Source organism: Cervus elaphus, chromosome 11 (assembly GCF_910594005.1).
Source record: "Cervus elaphus chromosome 11, mCerEla1.1, whole genome shotgun sequence".
Lineage (NCBI taxonomy): Eukaryota > Metazoa > Chordata > Mammalia > Artiodactyla > Cervidae > Cervus > Cervus elaphus.
Window position 1 is genome coordinate 101,851,591 of NC_057825.1, and position 21,153 is coordinate 101,872,743.

The following is a 21,153-nucleotide window of genomic DNA, read 5'->3' on the forward strand; positions in this document are numbered from 1 at the left end:
TCAGATTTTCAGGGCTTTTATTGAACTTAGTATAAAATGCTTTTCCTAAACTTCCTATTTCATGTTCTAATGCACCACGGAAGAAATATTTTTAGCTAAAAGACAAACAGTTTAAGATGGTTGTTGTATGATTAAGAAAGCAGCATACAGACTAATTCAATAAATCTAATTCCAAGAAAATACACACAAAGACCTTTGTTTCTCCAAAGATGTGTGGAGAAAGTAAGAGTCATCTGTCTGCTTTTTAAGGTGTTCATAAACTCTGCGTGGTACAATAGCCAAGTAACTTACACTTCACCAGCCTCTTCCTGAGTGTCCACTGGACCAGGAAGACAGGCAGTCGTGGACAAAGTTCTCTGTATGAACACCGTGGCCCGGGTGCCCAGGCTTGTCCAGGCGGTGACTGGGAGTCGTGTGGCCCTGGGCCGGCCACCTCCTGCCCTGACCCTCAGGTCTCAGCTGTGGAACAAGAGGCAGGACCAGGGCTCACCCAAGCGAGTGTGTGGTGTAGATGCCTGACCGATGGGCTCCCCTCATCTGGAGCCTCCAGGCCCGGCCCTCTGAGCAGCCCGCACTCTGCAAGCACACCACACTGCACACCAACTGAAGACGCAGGAGAGCGAGAGGACGGCGAGCACGCAGGTCTTCCTCGTCCACGGGCCAAAGCCACGGATGTGGTCTCAGAGGCTTTTACCAAAGAACACTTATCTGAAGCTCGTGACTGCAGAGAAGCAGCCATTGTATTTCAGAGTAGGGGGGGCCTGGTCTTGGAAGCAGGAAGGGACAGTCACCTGGGAGCTGTGGGAACCAGCGCAAGTGTCTGTATGGTGCAGGGTGTTGACACCGCACCTCCCCGCCACCCCCCCCCAGCCTGGGAAAGCCCTCTTAGAAGGCTTCCACCTTGCCTCTGCTCCCTTCCACTGCTGGTTCACAACTGCAAACACAGCAGCCACAGGGCAACTGATTCTGTCCCCCCTCCACTGCTGAGCTGGAGAGGTCATCATACAGGGAGGCTTTTCCCACAAAATTTGGTCAGGATGAGGATGGGGAACCCAGAAGAGGCCCCCAAACCTCATGAAGGATGTAACAACATCTTCCTGGTTTGGTCTCAGACTGGCCCACAGCCTTCAGTCTCACCCAGCTCCCAGTGATGCCTCCTGGCTGCCCCACTCAGGATGGGTTTGGCACATGCATCCCTTGGAGTCCTAACACGTCCCTTTCTCTAACAATTCCTGTCTCAACTCCATGGCTCTGGTTTCCAACCCCGATCTCGGCTCCCACACCCAGGGGCTCCATCTGCCCAGCTGGTTCACCAGCCTCACACCACCACCAGGCTGAGAGATGCAAGTCCCGCCCCCTTCTTGCCTCTTCTAGGATGTCAGGAGGTCCCCTAAGCTGGGACATGCCCCTCTCAGGAAGCTGTGAAGTCGGCTGGTTTCCAGGCAAAGGGTGAGAACTGGCCTTACTCAAGGAAGATTGAGCAGCGCTCAGAAGCTCTGTGAGGCTTCCACCACTGGTGTTCTTGCTCAGGCCTGGTGACCATGCCTCAGAGCTGCCCACAAGTTCATGCCTTCACTGCTTTGTAAGATGTTCGAGGTAGGAGCACAGATGTCAGCATCCATCAGGGAAACAGTATTAATGTACTGTTCCTTTAATTACATCCATCTATGGAGGCAATGCCACACATTTCCACCTGTGTGAGCAGAGATGGACGGAGGGAACTAGCAGCGAGTGAGGAACCACATAATGACAGACATCACCAAGACGCACTAAGGTCTGGATCTCCCCTTTGTGAGAGAGCAGTTAATGAGGTGGAGGAATTTACTTCCCGCCAACATGCAGTAGCAGGAAGTGACAGGGGCCACTTCTGGGCCCACTCGGAACCAGAAGCATTTTTCTCCAGCTCTTCCTCCTCCACGGCTATGAGGAGGCTAAAATGTCCTGGATGGTGAGTTATACTCTTAAGATTTTTGGAGAGCCCATGAACAGCTGGCACTGACTTCTCCGATGATTCAAGCATGCTTACTCAGGATTCAACTGTTCAGAACATCCTCTGTCTCCTCAGGAGGCCTGAAATATAAAGATAATGCTGTTTCCAGACTGCAACCTTCCAGCCTGCTGAATCCCTGATAAAGCCTGATCATTGCTTCTGCTGACAACATTCTAATGACCGTTCTCCTTCTACATGACAATTCATAAGTAACTCAAGTCATTCTTCAATCAGAGAAAAGCTTACAAGTTGCAAAGGATTGAGAGTGAAGACACCAATAGCTGCCCAGTACTGACTTCTTTAGGTCCTGGCTCAAATGGAATTTTCATAATTTACCTCTTTTAAATTTTATTTTTAATTAGAAGAAAAACTCTTTTAAATGTGAAGGAAGCACATTTTGTCCTCTCAATCAGCCACTGCACCCATGATTCACACATTAGGGTAAGATAGTAAAGGTCTGAATAGAACCACTGTGCACACTTTTGGGATGCAAGGAGCAAACACCATTTGGGTTCTTATCAAAATCTCAGTGGAAACATTTCTATTTGCATTAATTTTCACTTTTAAAATTAACTAAAGAATCTCACATTTCAGCAGGTGGAAACGTGAAATCACAAGACAGACCTTGCAGCTTTGACTAGTTTAAGGTCCCGCTGGCCATTTAAGGAGGCAGAAGACACCTCAGAATCTAGACAACAGGAAGTCATCTTCTTCTTCGTCCAGAAACCTGAAGCTGAAGACATCTTATACAAATACCGTTCCTTATCATCTAGTCCAAAAACTTGATATGGGTGTACATTCTCTAAATCCTGGGTGGAAATGAACTATCTTTTATTTTAAAATACAATTTCTGAAGATGTCTCTGTGGTGAGAACTTTGCATTTTCTCTGTTTAGAGCAGGCTTCATGCTGGACAGTTCTTTACTAGGGTATAAATCTCCTCCTGTTTGAGATGCTCCATCATGCTACGGCACGGTCACAGGATGAACAAACTTGCTTTAGACAATGGTGGCACCCTAGGAAATGCTAAAAGCCCTTTGTTGCTGCAAAAAGTAAAATTATATAGTAACAGAGCTTTTTAGAAAACAAATACACTAAAAAAAAGTACATTACCATATGTAAAACAGACAGCTAATGGAAAGTTACTGTGTAACACAGGAAGCTCAAGGCAGTGCTCAGTGACAACCTAGAGGGATGGGGTGGGGCGAGGGTGGAGGGAGGTTCAAGACGGAGGGGACATGTGTACACTTATGGCTGACTCACACTGTTGTATGGTAGGAGCCAACAGGATATCGTAAAGCAATTATCCTCCAATTAAAAATAAATTTTAAAAAAGTGAACATCTCCGTAATGCCCCCTGCAAAAAACTGCATTCCTGAGCATAAAGCCACTTCACCTGAATCACCAGAGCTGAAAGATTCCAAAAACTATTATACACCCCAGTGCCGACTGCTCTACTCTGAAAAATCTTAATCATCAAGAGTTTTGAAAACAAACCAAAACATTTTATTTACAAAAGTAAAATTTCAACTCATTTTTATATATCCTATCACGTTAATGCCAACAGCAACAGAATCTCTGGGATATTTGAAACACTTGGATTTTTAAAATACATTGAGGTCTGTGCAGCTCATTTCCCCCAGCTATATTATAAAACTTAGAAAGGTTTCTTTAGCTTTGTCGTTTGGTCACGTTTTTTGTGCAGAAGTCATGCTTCAGGGCAGGCTTACCACCAGCCATGATCACATAACCATTGGCTGTGGGTTTCCAAGCAGCAGAGGAGCCAATCTCAGCAAGGCCCGCACTGGCATCTTCAGCTGTTTAAATCTGAAGAGGAGTTCTGCAAAGCTTGTGCTCCCTGAAGAAATGGAATGGAAGGGAAGGGTCACATATCACTCAACAAATTCAGCCTCTTTCAAGGAAGCTTCAGACACACAATCACTTTTAAAGCTGGTATTCTTCTCTTTGAAAACAACTCCTAAAAGACACTACTTACCTTACAGATTTCCCTCATGCACTCTAGGAGATGATTTGATATGAAACTTTAATTTGTTCCATTCTGTACTTCTGAAACTGACTTATAACTCTATGTGAAACAATCAATACCATCTATATACATATATATTTAAATATAATTAATAAATATGCCCAGCGCCTGGTGCCTCAGAGGTAAGGAATCTACCTGCCAATGCAGGAGACGCGGGTTCAAGCCCTGGATTAGGAAGATCTCCTGGAGAAGGAAATGGCAACCTGTTCCAGCATTCTTGCTTGTAAATCCCCATGGACAAGAGGGGCCTGGTGGGCTACAGTCCAAGGGTCACAAAGAGTCAGATATAACTTAGCAAATAAACACCAACAGATTTCCTAAGACCTCATTAAAACCAAGGACAGAGAACAAATGCATAAGAGCTATGAAAACACCTCCAATGTTCTGATACACTATGGAATCTAACAGACCATGCAGACTTAATGTGACCATCACTATGGCTAGGTTGAAACCTACCACCTTGGTATTTGTTTTCTATTTGCTCTCTGTCTTCTGTCCCCCTTTTCCTCTTTTGGACTGAGTACTTTCTATGACTCCACTATAGCTCCTCTGTTGCTCACTAGCTCTGTTTTCTTATTTTTAGTGGTTGCTTTTTGATTTATAGTATTATCTTTACCGCAGATTACCTTCAAGTGAGATTACACCTATTCACAGGTAATGTAAGAGCCTTATGGCTATACTTCCATTTCTTCCCATCCAGTCTTTGTTCTATTATTATACACAGGACTTTTCAGAATTTACAAACACCACTGTAGTACACTGTTATCATTTTTATGAGTCAGTTGTCTTTTTTTTTTTCAAGTAGTTTAAAAGAAACAAACTTTACGTATATACCCATGTAGTTACCATTTTTTGCTCTTCATTCCTTTGTGTAGATCCATATTTCCATCTGATATTATTTTCCTTCTGTCTAAAGGACTTACTATAACATTTCCAGCAGTGTGGGTCTGCTGGTTATGATTTCTTTCAGCTTCTGTGGTCTTGTTTTTTTATTTAAAAAGATATTTTTGCTGGGTATAGTGTTTTTGAGTTCTTTACAGACGTTACTCCATTAACTTATCACTGGCAATGATTCCTATGAAAAATATGCACTCTTATTTTTGTTTCTCTGTAACATGCTCTTTTCCTCTGGCTGCTTTTAAGATTTTTTGGGGGGACAATTTGCTTATTATATACCTTAGCTTTCTTTGTTCCTCAGACTTTGGATTCATTGGACTTCTTGAAACAGTTTTCACCAAACTTGGAAACTTTGCAGCTGTTATTTCATCAAGTATTTTTTTCTGTCCCTCTCCCCCATTTTTCTCTTCAGGGACTTCAATTTCTTGTAAATTGGGTACTTGAAGTACCAGAATTTCTTCCTCCATTTTTAATGCTCTGTTCCTTTTTTACAAATTTTTTCTTTTTGCATTTCACTTTGCATAGTTTCTAATGCTGTGTCTTCAAACTCACAATTATTTTATTCCGCAATGTCTAATCTGCCATCAATCCAATTCAGTGTATTTTTCTCCTCAGAGTATAGTTCTCACCTCTGAAAGTTCAATTAGATTATTTTTATATCTTCTATATCTCTTAATGTTTTGAAGTATGGAACAGAGTTATAATAACTGTTTCAATGTCCTTGTCTGCTAACGAACATCCACTGATTTCTCACCTCTTTCATTATAAGTTGTTTTCCTGTCCCTTTGTATGCCAGACATCAAAGAATTTTACCTTGCTGGGTGCTGGATGTTTTCACGTTTCTGTATTCTTGAGCTTTGTTCCTGAATGCAGTCACATTACTTGAAAAAAGTTTAATCCTTTTGTGTTGTGCTTTTAATATTTTTTAGGTGGGATTAGAACTCTGTTTAGTTTAAGGCTAAATATTTCCCATTATTGAGGCAAGATGTTCCTGAGTAAGGCCCCTTGAACTGTGAAGTTGTGGGAACAGGTACTGTTCCTGTTCAGTCGCTCAATTATGTCTGATTCCCCGAGACCCTCTGGACTGCAGCACGCCAGGCTTCCCTGTCCTTCACCATCTCCCTGAGTTTGCCCAAACCCATGTCCATTGCGTCGGTGATGCCACCCAACCATCTCACCCTGTCGGCCCCTTGTCCTCCAGCTCTCAACCTTTCCCAGCATCAGGGTCTTTTCCAATGAGCTGGCTCTTTTCATCAGGTGGAAAAAGTACTGGAGTTTCAGCTTCAGGATCAGTCCTTCCAATGAATATTCAGGGTTGATTTCCTTTAGGACTGACTGGCTTGATCTCCGTGCTATCCAAGGGACTCTCAAGAGTCTTCTCCAGCACCACAATTCAAAAGCATCAATTCTTCAGTGCTCAGACTTCTTTATGATCCAACTCTCACATCCATACACGACTGCTCGAAAAACCACACCTTTGACTATATGGACTTCTGTCAGCAAAGTGATGTTTCTGCTTTTTAATACACTATCTAGGTTTGTCATAGCTTTCCTTCCAAGAAGCAAGCATCTTCTAATTTTGTGGCTGCAGTCATCATCAGCAGCGGTTTTTGGAGTCCAAGAAAAAAAATCTGTCACTGTTTCCACTGTTTCTGAATCTGCATAAACTGAGAATGTGCCCTCTAATCCATCTGGACAGTTCTTCCCTCAGCCTCGGGAAATTTCTTCACATGCACGTGCTGAGCAATAAAGACGCTCCTAGTATTGAGGGGGACCGTCTGCAGGGGCCTGGCATTCTCTGTGTGCCGCTCTTTCCGCTCTGGCACTCCATCATGTAAACTCTAGTTCCTCTGGCTCCCTGCGTTCTCAGCTTCATCACCTCAGCTCTAGGAGTCTTCCAGGTCCTTCCTGGGTTCCCTCTCCCTGCCCCCCCCGGCGCCCCCCACCCCCAGTCTGGAAACTGTCAAGGCGATTAGCTGGGGCAATCACAGAGCTAATCTCATTGTTCCTCATCTCTTAGGGATCACTCTTCTTCACTGCCTGATACAAAAGCCATTGATTCATATGCAGTGTCCAGGATTTTCCACCTTTTTGTCTTTTTGTTTCAGGTGGTATAGTACAGATCTCTGTTACTCCATCCTGGATGAAAAAGGAAGTCTATGCTTTAAAATTTTTTTCTCTGTTTAGTAGCTTTGACTATTCTGCAACTAGGTGTGGTTTTCCTTGCATTTATCTTGCAAAGGGGGTCCTTCATCCATTTTTCAAAATTCTTAGCCTCTGTCTCTTCAAATATTGCTATCATCTCATTTTCTCTCTCCTCATTGTGGGATCTTAACTACATGCATGTTTGACTTCACTTATTTCAAATGTCTCTTACTCTCTTTTCTGAATCTGATATTCATTTTTCTCTCTGTGCTTCAATCTATTTATTTTCTACACACCTGTCTTACGGTTCATTTATCTGCTATGTCTAATATGCTAACTAATCTACATAATGAATTCTTTTTTTTTTTTCGCCCTGTTGGCATGGCTTTTGGAATCTGTTCGTCAACCAGAGACTGAACCTGGGCCATGGGCAACCACTGGACTGCCAGGCAATTCTCTACATACTGAATTCTTAATTTTAGTTATATTTTTCAGCTCTAGAATTCCCTTTAACTCTTTCTTACTGATTCCAGATTTCTGGTGAAACTGTTCATCTTTTCCTCTATTTTCTTGGAAATATTAGTCATAGTAACTCCAGACACTGGAGTCATCTAAGACTGATAATTCCAATATTTGGATCACATTCAAGTCTGTTTCTATATTACCCCTTTTCCTCTTATGTCTTTTCATTGTGATTCAGCACCGACACTGTGAATTAAACATTACAGTTTTCTTCCTCATGTAGAGGTTACTCTTCCTCCCATTAGGGAGGGAGCCTGCAAACAGATCTCCTCAGTTCTGCTCTAGACTAGTCTTAGGTCTGGTCTGTCCCAGTCCCACCTGTCGTCTAGGGTTGGCCCTGCTTTGCCCCACCGGGGCGGCTGGGAGGCTTACCAGAGCCACTCCACCTTGCAGACTGTGAGCACTGCCCTTTGCTTCCTCGGCACTACACTGTTGCTTAAATCGCGGCTCACATTTCTAGCGTCCTGGTTTCTGCTATGTTTTCTGAAGTTTTACCCTATGCACGTGCCGGGAAGGTTTGATAAACGCCTCAAGGGAAGAGAGCACCCAGTTATTATTATTGAGTTATTATTCCTATGGTTCCCTCCTATCTGGGATTTTGCCCCCTATGTTGCAGGGCTGGAAAACCATTAATTCAACCTCCAGCTCCTCTGCCCAGCAGCACTGCTGCTTTTTTCTGGGTCTCTACTTCCTTTAATGAGTTGACAAGTGCCTTTGGGAGAATGCCAGAGTCAGTATGGAGCTTCTCAAATGCTTCCCTTCTCTCGGGGATTCTCCTTCCGCAGTCAAGTCCAGCTAGGAGGGTTGCCACCAATTCCTGTAGGCTTCATGAAGATGTCCACTTTTATATTTGCTGTTTGTGTGTGGAAGAGTCTGTCTAATACAAGCAATTCCACTGTGGCCACAACTAGAGGTCTCTAAATAGTGCCTTTTTTTCTGAGGTTTTCAAGACAGCCAGAAATCAATAATGTCATTACACTTTAAATGATTAAATGGACAGATTTTGTATCTGATTCTACAGTCTGAAATACAGTCAGATGCTAAAACTTCAAACTCTGTTACGGAAATATTCAAATACATACAAAATTAGACTGCTATCGTTTCAAAGTTTTATAGTATTAGAAATTAATATGTGTTTTTTAAAAACATAAACTGAAAACCCAGAAAATAAAGAAAAAAAACTAGTTAAAGTTAATTAACAGAGAAGAACGATAAGAATATTAGTTTATTAGTATATACCAGTACTTGGGGCCCTGTGAAGAATCTGTCCTCTTCTGAATGGAAATAAAGGTTTATGGACATGGAAAGCTCAGGTAGTTTTCATTAGAGATTTTTGGTTTTGTTCTCCAGGAAAAAATTCTCAACAATAACACCCAAACAGGAATGAAGGCACAAGTCTAACCAGAGGAAATACCGCAGCAGGAGCCCCCCTGGGGGTAACACAGGGATGAGGGAGGGCCCGGAGGCAGTTACCTTCCAGGCCGGTAGATGGCAGGCGCTGGGGGGCCGGCACTGCGTGGTAGACCAGGAAGCAGGCCAGCATGCTCAGCTGCGGCTCCTCGCAGGGCTGCCCGTTGAGGTAGGCGTGCACACACCTGTCACCTCCAGCTGAAAGGGGCACACACGGGATAGAACCAACTGATTCACAACTGAGAGGCACAAGGAACGAATCCTTTATTATCTTCTCATCAAGAGCTCACTGAGCACCTACCATATATCAGACAGTTCCTATGCTGGGCATTAACGTTACTGCGGTAAACCAGCCAGAGTGCCCATCACTGCAGAGTTTAGAGTGTTGTGGGGGACAGAGATATTGTAGACCTAACATCAAACAGACGCCAATCACAGATCAGGATGAGTGCCATCGAGGTGCAGTGGTCACCACGGTCATCACCACGGCCATCTTCCCAGACACCTGTCCTACCACCTTTCCCTCCTCGCTCACACGTGAGGGGACTGGATCCTGACTCGTCTTGGTCAGAGGTTCTCAAACTTTAACAGGCATCAGAATCACCTGGAGGACTGATTAAAATACAGATGAGTGGACCCCAACAATCTCCTGGATGGGGCCAGGGAAACTGTGTTTCCAGCAAGCTCCCAAGCGACCCTGCTGCTGCTGTTCCAGAGCCCACGCTGTGAGAACCGCGGGTCTGGGGCTACCCAGGCAGCCCCACTCCCCAACACAGCGACCGGGCCAGGGACAGGCAGACAGACATTCAGGGAGAGTGGCGCTCTGCCCTCAGAAGTGAGCAAGAACGTGCATGAGCTTCAGTTCAGAGACACAAGGAGATGCTTGACAACATGTCTGCTAGAGGCTTGCAGGAAACAAATTTCTTCGTTCTTATGGCAAAGCTCCTAGAAGCAACTCTATTCTTCCTCTAAGCAAAATACTGAGCTTGTGACAAAGAACTGTTACTGTTCTACCATCAGAAAAAAGTACTCTGAGGATAAAGCCATGGCACAGAGCATAACTGATGGAACCTCACAGAGATGGAGCTGGAGCTACTGGAGTAACACGTCCCTTGAGCCTACAGTCACTGTGGACTTCCAGTTACACAAGTTTGTATGTGTCCTACTGCTTGAGCTGGGCCTCTCTGGTGGCTCAGCGGTAAGAATCCGCCTGCCAATGCAGGAAACGTGGGTTCAGTCCCTGGGTCAGGAAGATCCCCTGCAGAAGGAAATGGCAACATACTCCAGTATTTTTGCCTGCGAAACCCCCCTGTAGCCCCCTGGTGGGCTACAGTCCACAGGGTCACAAAGAGTTAGACACAACTCAAGTGACTAAACGACATTTTTCGAGCTAAGCTGAGTCAGGCCTGCTGCTACTTGCAGATAAAGAAATTCTGATACAGAGAAAAAGGCTGAGAGAGAGAAAGAGAGAAGTAAAAATGGCAGGAAAGTTGCCTGAGGCAGTGTGGTCACAGAAGGCCTGGGAGGAAGGGGCATATTTACATGGAAGCTGTGAGAATGAGCATGAGTTGGGCAGGCAGAGAACGAGAGGAAAAGGTTCTCGGGATGGGAAGTAGTCCTGTGCTGAAAAACAGCTCTGTGCTTTCGGGGAAGTGGAAGGGACCAGGGGGCCTGAGTGGAGTTTATGAGGAGCGGGCGGTACAAAAAAGAGGATGTGGAGAGAGAGAGAGGTCTTGCTGGTCATACAGGGCCTGGTGGCCAAATGGTAAAGATTTTTTTCACAACTGAATCAGCAGCCTTTGCAAGGTTTTAAGCAGGAGAGTTAGATCCATTTACTCTTTGGAAGACCACTGTCAGCTGACTAAAGATGGCGAGAGGGAGATGAGAGTAAAAAGCAGGAAGATGTGCAGGAGGCTTCAACCATCTTTGTCCAGGACAGAACACATCACTGTTCTAGGACAGAAGTGGCAAAATGTGGACAGATTCACGAGATGTTTAGGAGTTAGGAATGAAAGGCTAAGGTAATGGATTGGCTACCACAGAAAAGATGAGAAGGAGAGGGAGGGGGAGGCAACAATACTCCTAGAAAGGCAAGGAAGGAAAGCCAGTGAAACAGGGATGAAACAGAAAGAATGGTCAGAGCTTTTCTGTTTGTTTGTTTTTTAACAATTGGGAAATGGGAAAGTGAGCTATCTCAAAAGTCAAGAAAGATCACCTTCCTTAAGAACGAGATGGAATACCAGGAACACTACCAGAAGCCCACTGGACCTAACAGGAGGAGGTCAGTCTGGTGGGAGGTGGGGACATCTGGGCAGCAGCACAAGGCCTGATAAAGGAAGCCAGAGAGGCTGTGCTCTGGCATCTTCTCCGGAGAGGCACGAGAGAACGCAGCAGCTCAGCTCCCTGACAAGGACGTTCTCACGCCTACTGGCTTTCTGTTTCACTGATTTTCTCTCTTGTTTTTCTGTTTTCAATTTCATTGATTCCTGCTCTTAAATGCTTGCTTTGGGCTTATTTTGCTTTTCTTTTTCTAATTTCTTGAAGTAAGAACTCAGATTAGTGATGTGAGACTTTCTCAATGTAAGCATTTAGTGCTATGAATTTCCTTCTCAATGCTGCTTTAGCAGGAAGATTTACACTACAAATTTCAAAATTTAACTCTAAACCTACAGTAATTCAGAGGGTGTCTGGCAAAAAGACAAACGGATCAATGGTACAGAACTGAGTCCAGAAACAGACTCACACTTACATAGTCCACTGATTTTCAACAAAGGCCCCAAAGCAACTCAATGAGAAAAAAAGTCATTTGCACAAATGGTCCTGAAACCATATTAAAAGTTTAAAAAAAAGAAAAAAGGACAACTCGTATCTCACACCATGTAAAAAAAATCAGTTTGAGACAAATCATAGATCTAAATATAAAAAATCAAACTACAGAGCTTTTAATATTAAACTTAAAAAAAATCTCCATGACCTAGAATAGGAGAGATTTCTTAACACCCAGAGAGTAATAACCGTAAAACAAACTGATAAATTTGACTTCACCAAAATTTAAAACTTCTGTTTATCAAAAAACACTGTGGAAAAAATAGGCCAGGCATAAAGTAGGAGAATATCACTGCGAAACATCTGACAAAGAACTTTCAGCCAGAATATGTAAAAACTCCTCCAACTCAATAATCAAAAGACAGCCAATTTTAAACATGGGTAAAGGTTTCAAAGTTCCCCTGGTGGCTCAGCAGTAGAGAATCCACTTGCCGATGCAGGAGATGCAGGTCTGAGCCCTGGGTTGGGAAGATCCCTGCAGAAAGAAAATGGCAACCCACTCCAGTATTCTTGCCTGGAGTACCCCACGGACAGAGGAGCCTGGCAAGCTACATACAGTCCATGGGGTTTCACAAGAGTCTGACACAGCTTAGTGCTAAATAACAGCAACAATAAAGGTTTGAAAAGACATTCTGCAAAGGATATATGAGTAACAAATAAACACATACAAAAATAACTAACATGATGAGTCATCACAGACATGCAAGTTAAAACTACAATCAGACACCACTACATATTCAGTAGACTGTCTAAAATTAGACTCATAATGCCAAAATCTGCAATGCATCCCACTGCTGGCAGGAATGTAAAATGGCACAATTCAGAAAATAATAGCACGGCAATGGGTAAAGTTACAGAGAAAGTAAGAATGGCAGAATGTGGACACTGTTGAAGCTGCCTGATGGGGTTTATGATACTATTATGTTCACTTTGCCTTATGCTTTAGATTTTTCCATAATAAAATGTGATAGTAAATAAAATTTTTAAGTTCTTAAACTTTAAACCCAATTTTTTTGCTCAAGATTAAAATCTAATTGAGATAAATCATAAGACATCAACAAAATATGGTCAATCTGCTACACTAGTTTACGTTACTAGTTCAGTTCAGTCGCTCAGTCGTTTCCGACTCTTTGTGACCCCGTGAACCGCAGCAGGCCAGGCCTCCCTGTCCATCACCAACTCCCAGAGTCCACCCAAACCCATGTCCATTGAGTCGGTGATGCCATCCAGCCATCTCGTCCTCTGTCATCCCCTTCTCCTCCTGCCCTCCCTAAAAGTCCATGGGTCACTTGTGATTCACTGAGACACAAACACAAACGACATTTCCCAGCGCTGCTGCACAACCCCTGCACCTTCATTTGATTTACTGTTCTCCACCCCGAAGCTGCCAGTATCCCTGAGAGGAGACCACATACCAAAGGGTTTTTTTAAGTGACGGTCCTTTTTCAATTAAAAGAAATAAATAAATACACATTGCTGGCAATCAGAGTGGCAAGCCAAATCTGGTGAAGGCTCAGAACAACACTGTAAACCACCCTAACTGTAAGTCACCCTAACAAGGAGGGAGGAGAAAGCAATTCAGGGCTGTTTCAGAGAGCCTGGTCACTGCCAGAGCCTCCCTACATTATATGACACATGCATGTCAGAGAATATGCAAAGGTTTGGGGACTCATTTCTTATCAACAGCAAGGGCTTGTTATGGGTGAACAAACACGAAACTGAATAAAACCAGAACAGCAACATCTATAAAACAACAGGTATTTTTCCCCAAACATGAGAACTAAATGATTATCAAATTTTTAGAAATTCTGAAACTTTGCTGCTGCTGCTAAGTCACTTCAGTCGTGTCCGACTCTGTGCGACCCCATAGACGGAAGCCCACCAGGCTCCCCCGTGCCTGGGATTCTCCAGGCAAGAACACTGGAGTGGGTTGCCATTTCCTTCTCCAATGCATGAAAGTGAAAAGTGAAAGGGAAGTCGCTCAGTCGTGTCTGACTCTTAGCAACCCCATGGACTGCAGCCCACCAGGCTCCTCCGTCCATGGGATTTTCCAGGCAAGAGGATTGGAGTGGGGTGCCACTGCCTTCTCCGTTCTGAAACTTTATGACCTTTCAAATCCCAAGAGGGAATCACAGAGCAGATGCAGGTGTTAAACACGGGGACTTTGAAATTGCTGTTTTCCATATATATATCCCTCAGGCTTCCCTGGTGGCTCAGTGGTAAAGACTCCATCTGCAATGCAGGAGACCCAGATCCGATCCCGGGCTCAGGAAGATCCCCTGGAGAAGAGAATGGCAGCCCACTCCAGTGTTCTTGCCTGGAGAATCCCAGGCACGGGGGAGCCCGGCGGGCTACAGTCCATAGGGCTGCACGGAGTTGGACGTGACCGAAGCAAGGAAGCAGCAGCACATGCGTCATTCACAATCTGGCTTGCAATTGAAGTTTTTCAGAAACTTTTTTTTAAAGAAACAGCTTGTGTGTTAATGTGGGAGGAGAGATGGGGACGGATGGGAAATGGGAGCCAGGGGCTCCTCTGGTGTTTGCCAAACCCACTGCCCCACCCTGTCCACTCCCCCTCACCCCTCCTCTGCCCTGGGGCCCTGGCGGGCATTCCCCTGCTCTCCTGCACATCCTTCTCCTTACCGCTTTGCACCCGTTTGACCCTGACCTCCAGTAACTGGACAGAACTTACCCTGACTCTACAGCTGGGTGAAGACAGGCTCAAGCTAACTTTCTTTCCCTTCCCCCTCATTTCCATCTCCTGTCTAAATAAAATAGAGAAAAAGCGAGAGCAGCTGGGACCTTGGAGAAACAAGTCACCCCAGGGCTGGGGGCGGGGCAGGCAGAGGAGCCTCAACCAGGTGCAGTGAACAGGTAGACAGCTTCAAACATAATCATAGTCAAATTCCTAGGTTCTACCGCTTACTAACAACTTAATAGAAACAAAAGCTGTTACTACTGGTATTATGAGGGTTAGCATTTACTCAAAGCAAGTTGCTGTCCAATACATTTTGGAAGCATCAGAACTGAAAAGAATAAAAAGATTAAGGAGTTAACTCCTAAAAATGGATTTCAGGCATATATCACATATTAGACAGCTTTCCACACATCAAAAGGCCCCATCACTTGCCTCCATAATCACTTCTACACTGTCAGGAGTAACTTCACACTCTCCCTGTAATCACAAGGCAGAGCTTCTACTGACAGAAAACCAGCTCCATGAAGTCCCAGGTCCTCACGGACTGACTCACGGAACTGATAAAACAATCATCAGGTTTTCAGTGTACACGGGATGGAGGCAGAAAAAATGGGGTCAGGTAGGTGACACACCACACCCTTAAGAAACAGGAGAGAGAGGCACTGGAAAGAAAGACAATCTGATGCTGGAAAAGGTGAAACAAATTTCTAAGTGTCAAGAGGCATTTAAAATGCTACATATATATTCCCTCCATGGCTTACAGAGCAGAGCTAAATACATCTGTTAAAGAAGTCAGGACTTCCCTGGCTGTCCAGTGGTTAAGGCTTCCAGCTCCCGGACTCCCCTGGTGGCTCGGTGGCTAGGAATCCACCTGCCCATGCAGGGGGCATGGGTTCGCTCCCTGGTGCGGGCAGATTCCACAGCTGTGGAGCACCTAAGCCTGTCCCCCACCACTTCTGAGCCTGCGCCCTAGGGCCCTCGAGTCACAACTACTAAGCCCCACTGCAGCCTGTGTTCCTAGAGCCCGTGCTCCACAACAAGAGAAGCCACCCCAATGAGAAGCCTGAGCACCGCCACAAAGAGCAGCCCTCACTCTCTGCAACTAGAGAAAGCCCATGCCCAGCAACAAAGACCCAGTGCAACCAAAAACAAAGACTGTGAACTCCTAATGCTGGGGGCGCAGGCTGGATCCCTGGGTGGGGAACTAAAAATCCTACATGTCACACAGTGTGGCCAAAATAAATGAGTAAATAAATCTCACTTTCTATCCTCAAAAAATGTTAGAGTAGATAATCAGAGCATAATTCACCTAACTAGAAACATGACATCGACAGCCATTTGGGATTGTACTAGGACTTAACCTGCTTACCAAGGAAGACAGGTTAAAACAGAAACACCTGAGACCCAGTGCAGCCTTTAAGCACAAGGGGTGCAATGCTGTTCTTACCTTGTAGCCACTGGTCCAGAATATTGTCAATAGTGCATTTGACAACAGGGAGGAATTCCGAGTTCATAAAAAGCCCTCGCTTAGGCTGGTTCTGCAGCCGTTCCTGATGGCTTCTGGAGCTGAAAAACTCCAGCACCAACTTTATCTGCCAAAGGTCAGATGTCTCAGACATTTCTCTTCTTCCCAGTCTTCTTACAGCCTTGCAGAGAGAAGAACAGAAATCCACTTGAAAGAGTGAAGATCCGTCACTTCCTCGGATTTGTACAGTGGGGTATTTTTTTAATATGGTCATGAAATCAAGGAAGGGCAGCGAGGAGCTCGCTCTGTGTGTGAAGAAGTCTGCCCCACAGAGAAGCCCTTCAGTGGGTTTAGGTAACGGCCACTCTGTTCAAAACGAACATGAACAGCCTTCAGATAAAAAATGGTGAAGGCAAACGAAGCTCATTCTTGGCTCAAGGGCTCTGAGAAATGAAGACCCAATAGGTCTTCAGCCAGTCCCCTCTGGGAAACCCAAGTTGGTACAATGATATGTCTGCGATCAGGTCAGGGATCCCAGGAGTCAGGAGGCAAAACCTGTATTACTGACAATACTGTTCCTGGGACCCATCTGCAAAGTCACCATGGCTGCAACCAGAGGGATGTTCCACTATAGGTACCTGCCCATGACTGCAAAGAGGAAAAAGTTCAGAGCATAGGAAAAGAACACACTCCCAACCACAAACTGAAGAACGCCCCCCATCACTCGGCTGCTGTACACACTGTGAGAGGCAGCGCCAGTGTGGGCCTCACACACTTACCACCCAAAAAGGTGGGTGCCCGACGGTAAGGGCGCTCGAGGCCCACGTGGTTGTTTTGGAAACGGCCTTTTTAGTTACAACTGTTATGCAAAACAGGTTTTGGGGAATTACTTCCTGCATTTTCCCACTCAGCTCTTCAGGAGAGATTATTTTTACATTAGCGATTACTTCCTTTGACACTGAGTCCCAAATTCTTATCTATGAACTCATTATATCATAGTCACTCGAGCTTTTTAAAACTATATATCCTGGACTTAAATCTCAAAATTCTGACTCAGTAACTGTGGAAGGGGACTTGAGGCTCTGTATTGTTAAGATTTCCCAGGTAAATTTTAGCCAACTTAGAAAACTACTGACTTAATTTAATGGCAAATCTGAGTCTCAGTGATATGACAATATTAAAAAGCCATATGTATTACTAAATAGGACTTCCCAGGTGGCTCAGTGGTAAAGAATCTGCTTGCCAATGCAGGAGATGGGATTTCGACCCCTAGGTCAGGAAGATCCCCTGGAGAAAGAATGGCACCCCACTCCAGTATTCTTGCCTGGGAAATCTCATGGACAGAGGAGCCTAGCAGGCTACAATCCATCAGGTCACAAAACAGACAGACAGGACTTATTAATTAAAACAACAATTACTAATAACCTAAGAAAATAAATAAGTTCAATCTTCTAGGAAAGCTGTTGAGCATTATCTTCTGCATTACCCCTTTTAGACTCTTAATTTAAAGCAACAATAACACAAAAGAACTTTTAAGATGAACTCCAGCTCCCAAAACCCCCACATGCTGACACTGTAACTTCTGTGAGCTTAATCACCAGGTGGCACACTACTGCCACCAGCAGGACACTGTTTGTTTACTAACTACTCACTTGCATAAGCTTTTCCAGGAAAAGGCTTTGTCAGGAGGGAGGCAAGAGACCACAGGAGGATGCTAGGTGTGAAAGGGAGAAAGCGTGCTCTCCTGGTCAGAGGAAGAGGCCAGAGGGGAGAATGGGCACCCTCGGAGTAAGACAGCCTGTTTGTCATCATAAACGCTAAGCTTCTGGTATATACAGAGCTTTCAACTTTGATAGAGATTCCTTTTCTGAGATCCTAAAAGCAAATGAGAAACTAAAAACATGGACATAGAGGGAATCTTACAGTACTGTCTGGCATGTTATTTGAAATACAGGATAAAGCTCATCAGAATTAGAATAGGTTTTCTGAACCATACCTGATCCATTGCTATGTATGCAGGTAACATCTCTGGGGTCTCCTGAGTCACACATTCGTAGAGCACTGAAGAGAAGAGATCCAGAAGCTCCTGTTTCTGTGGAAAGCCAGAATCTTTTTGTAGCACATCAATGTATATTCCGAAATCAAATCAAAGAACAACTGTACAGTCACTATGATGGCCCATTCTGACATTCTGCAGTGAATGATATAAAAGGGTAAAAAAGGCTAGGTCTTTATAAAATCAGAGTGTATGCAATATTAAACACCAATAAAAATACAATCAAAATTAAGTTCCAAGAAACACTTAAGGCTCTCAGTGCTATGGAGGAGAGGAATGAAAGAAGCTGGGTAAAATGAGCAGACAGGACATCACAGAGCTATGCCGTGGGGTGGGCTGGCGAGAACAGGATCCAGAAGGGGCGCCCAGCAGCCACCAAGATGCAGCAGAAGCCCTGAGCGCAGGTTTGGGGCGGTGACACAGCAAGCTCCGCTGGGGTCAAGGGCGGGCACGGGCTTTCAGCAGAGACCTGTGGCCTTCAGCCGAGCACAGGCCCCAGCCCTTGCTGGCGATGCGACCCCGGGTGTGTGACAGGTCTGAGTGGCAGTATTCCTCAGCAGGCAGCACCCATCCCCAGGGTCAGAGTTAGAATGAAAAAAATTACAAAGAACACTGAGCAGAGTGCCTAACACACAGTGAAGATTCAATAAATAAGAGGCAGGAAGGTTCTGTCATTTTACTTTCAAAACAACAATGTAAGAGAGGTTATATTATAATCCCACTTTTAGGAATAAGGAAACAACATCTCAAAAAGATTGAAAAATTTTTCCAAGGTCACGCACACTTGCAGACAATAGGCCATCAATCCCAGATCATAAAATTCCCACATGCAGTCCTTGCCAACTGAGATGATGGATAAATCAAAGAATCTACTAGCAGGCACCCTTAGAATCCTGAAGAGAACAGCTTTATGACCAAGAAAAAGGGTTATAAAATAAAGAGAAACAAGAATCATTACAAGAATACATAAATACCAGCGATCAAAATTAATGTCTTGGAAATTTTAAGTTGTTTCTACTATTAAGGTAGGAAATGACTGAATTTAATAGTTTTAGACTATGAAAAACTTGTATTTGCCAAACAAAAATCATTCAATGTGCCTAAGGCATGTCATCAAAGACAGATAAGGATATTTTGGATTTTTTTTGGTGGTCTGCAGATAGAAACAAAGCCTAGTCTTGGAGCTAAGCAAACCACATAATACATACCTGCCCAACGTTCACAGTTGGTTTGCAGAAATATTCAGCAAATGACAGAAGTGCTGGATCAGAAGTGAATGTGGAAATTGTTTCAGGCTAAAAAAATAAAGAACAAGTATACGTGAGATAATAAAGATTCTTTTCATTACTACTCAAATTGTACGCAACTGTAATCTACTTTTTTTCACACAATGTTTTCACAAAACCCAAGGCTGCTAGAGCTTCATCAACCTGTTGGGTTGAAAGTTTTTGTTTTCTTTTTTTAGTAATATCAGCTTACTTATCCTTTTTTTTTGTACATGCCCATCCCAAACTCCCTCACTATCCCTTCCTCCTATCTTTCTCGCTGGCAACCATAAGCGCGTTCTTGAAGACTCTGAGTCTGGTTCTGTTTTTTAAGTTCATTTGTATTACTTCCTTTCAGATTAAACATATAAGGGATCATTCCTAAGAAATATATTGCACAAGCTACCATGAGCTACTGATTTATCAAAGGGCAGATTAAAAACAGGTGTTTCTTACAGAAGTCACCCCAGAAAGGTTTTCCCTTCCTTCTTAAACTAACTGAAAGGCAAACTAGAAACTAGTTATTACTGAACAGATTAAGCAAAAAAGATTATCAGTCTAACAAGCCACTCACAGAAAGACAAATGCTGTCATAAGGTCACTAGAGTCATGAAACAGAAAGTACAATGGCAGCTGCCAGGGGCTGGGGAGAAGGGAATGGGGATCAGTGTCAATGGGGTCAGAGACGCAGCTCTGCAAGATAAAGACAGTCTCGGAGACGGACGGTGGTAATGGCAGCACAGCGATACGAATGTACTTTGCACCAAAGAACTATACACTTAAAAGGGGTGAGCCAGTGTGTTTTATGTTATGTGTATTTTACAACTAAAAAAAATTGGGAAAAAAGGGTGACAAGGAATATCCCTCAAGGTTCAAGACTGAAAATGGAATATGAAGGTTTTACCATTTTCTACTGAGGTTTATATTTTTACTTCTAACTCCCGGCAGGCAGGAAATGGAGATGGTCTTTTAATTTTCATACACTTGCCCCATGAAAACTCAAGCCTAAACTTATCTATTTTCTTTACAAACTGGATTAGGGTCTTTGAGACGGGCCTTGGTTTATATCGGGCTTATATTGGGCTTCCCTGATAGTTCAGTTGGTAAAGAATCCACCTGCAATGCAGGAGACCCCAGTTCAATTCCTGGGTCGGGAAGATCCCCTGGAGAAGGGAAAGGCTACCCACTCCAGTATTCTGGCCTGGAGAATTCCATGGATTGTATAGTCCATGGGGTTGCAAAGAGTCAGACATAGATGAGTGACTTTCGCTTTCATTCACTTTGGTTTAGTGCTAATTAGCAATAGTGCAAATTCAAGTTAAACTTTGCCCAAAAATCCTTTTGAATACTGACAAAATTCACTGATGTCAACTACTTCAATTGATTCTCTGGAAACTATAATAAAGACTCAGTCATAAGAACTCAAAAGTGCTACCCTGCAAAAAAATTTTTTTAATTTTTCCCATGAATTAAGTAAATCTTAATGGATCTGAGGATTAACTATTAAGCTAAGTTCCTTTTAGCGTTAAGATATATTTTGACTGTGAGTTCTGGCAGATGGCCTGTATTTGATAACAGCTGTCACATGAAACAGCCAACAGGCCCCAGGTCGTTCAGTCTTCATAATCTGCTGTGATTAGTGAGTGGATCTACCTAAACAGTACCATAAATGTTATGACAGAAGTATATGCTTTGGGTGGACTAGTAGGATTTGAACCTATTCCCTCTCGTTGTTCAATTTTGGTTTTTGTTTTAATTGAGATATAATTGATATATAACAGTTTATTAGTTTCAGGTGAACAACAATTATTTGATATCTGTATATACTGACAA

At 43.8% G+C, this 21,153-nt stretch overlaps 1 protein-coding gene across 6 annotated transcripts in view; it reads right to left on the reverse strand.

Moving 5' to 3' along the window:
- ANAPC1 (anaphase promoting complex subunit 1) overlaps nucleotides 1-21,153 on the reverse strand; it is a 100,166-nt gene continuing 79,013 nt past the window's right edge. For 2 of the 6 annotated variants that reach the window (XM_043918783.1, XM_043918780.1), the window contains exons 44-48: nucleotides 19,264-19,350; nucleotides 17,996-18,091; nucleotides 15,982-16,180; nucleotides 9,074-9,208; nucleotides 3,473-3,847 (exon numbers count right to left, since the gene is read on the reverse strand). In XM_043918783.1, the coding sequence (XP_043774718.1) occupies nucleotides 3,732-3,847; nucleotides 9,074-9,208; nucleotides 15,982-16,180; nucleotides 17,996-18,091; nucleotides 19,264-19,350 (633 nt within the window). In that variant the 3' untranslated portion in view covers nucleotides 3,473-3,731. Of the gene's footprint in view, nucleotides 2,071-2,447; nucleotides 3,033-3,472; nucleotides 3,848-9,073; nucleotides 9,209-15,981; nucleotides 16,181-17,995; nucleotides 18,191-19,263; nucleotides 19,351-21,153 lie in introns of those variants that run through there. The other 4 variants (XR_006343702.1, XM_043918781.1, XM_043918782.1 and 1 more) reach the window with 4 other exon arrangements.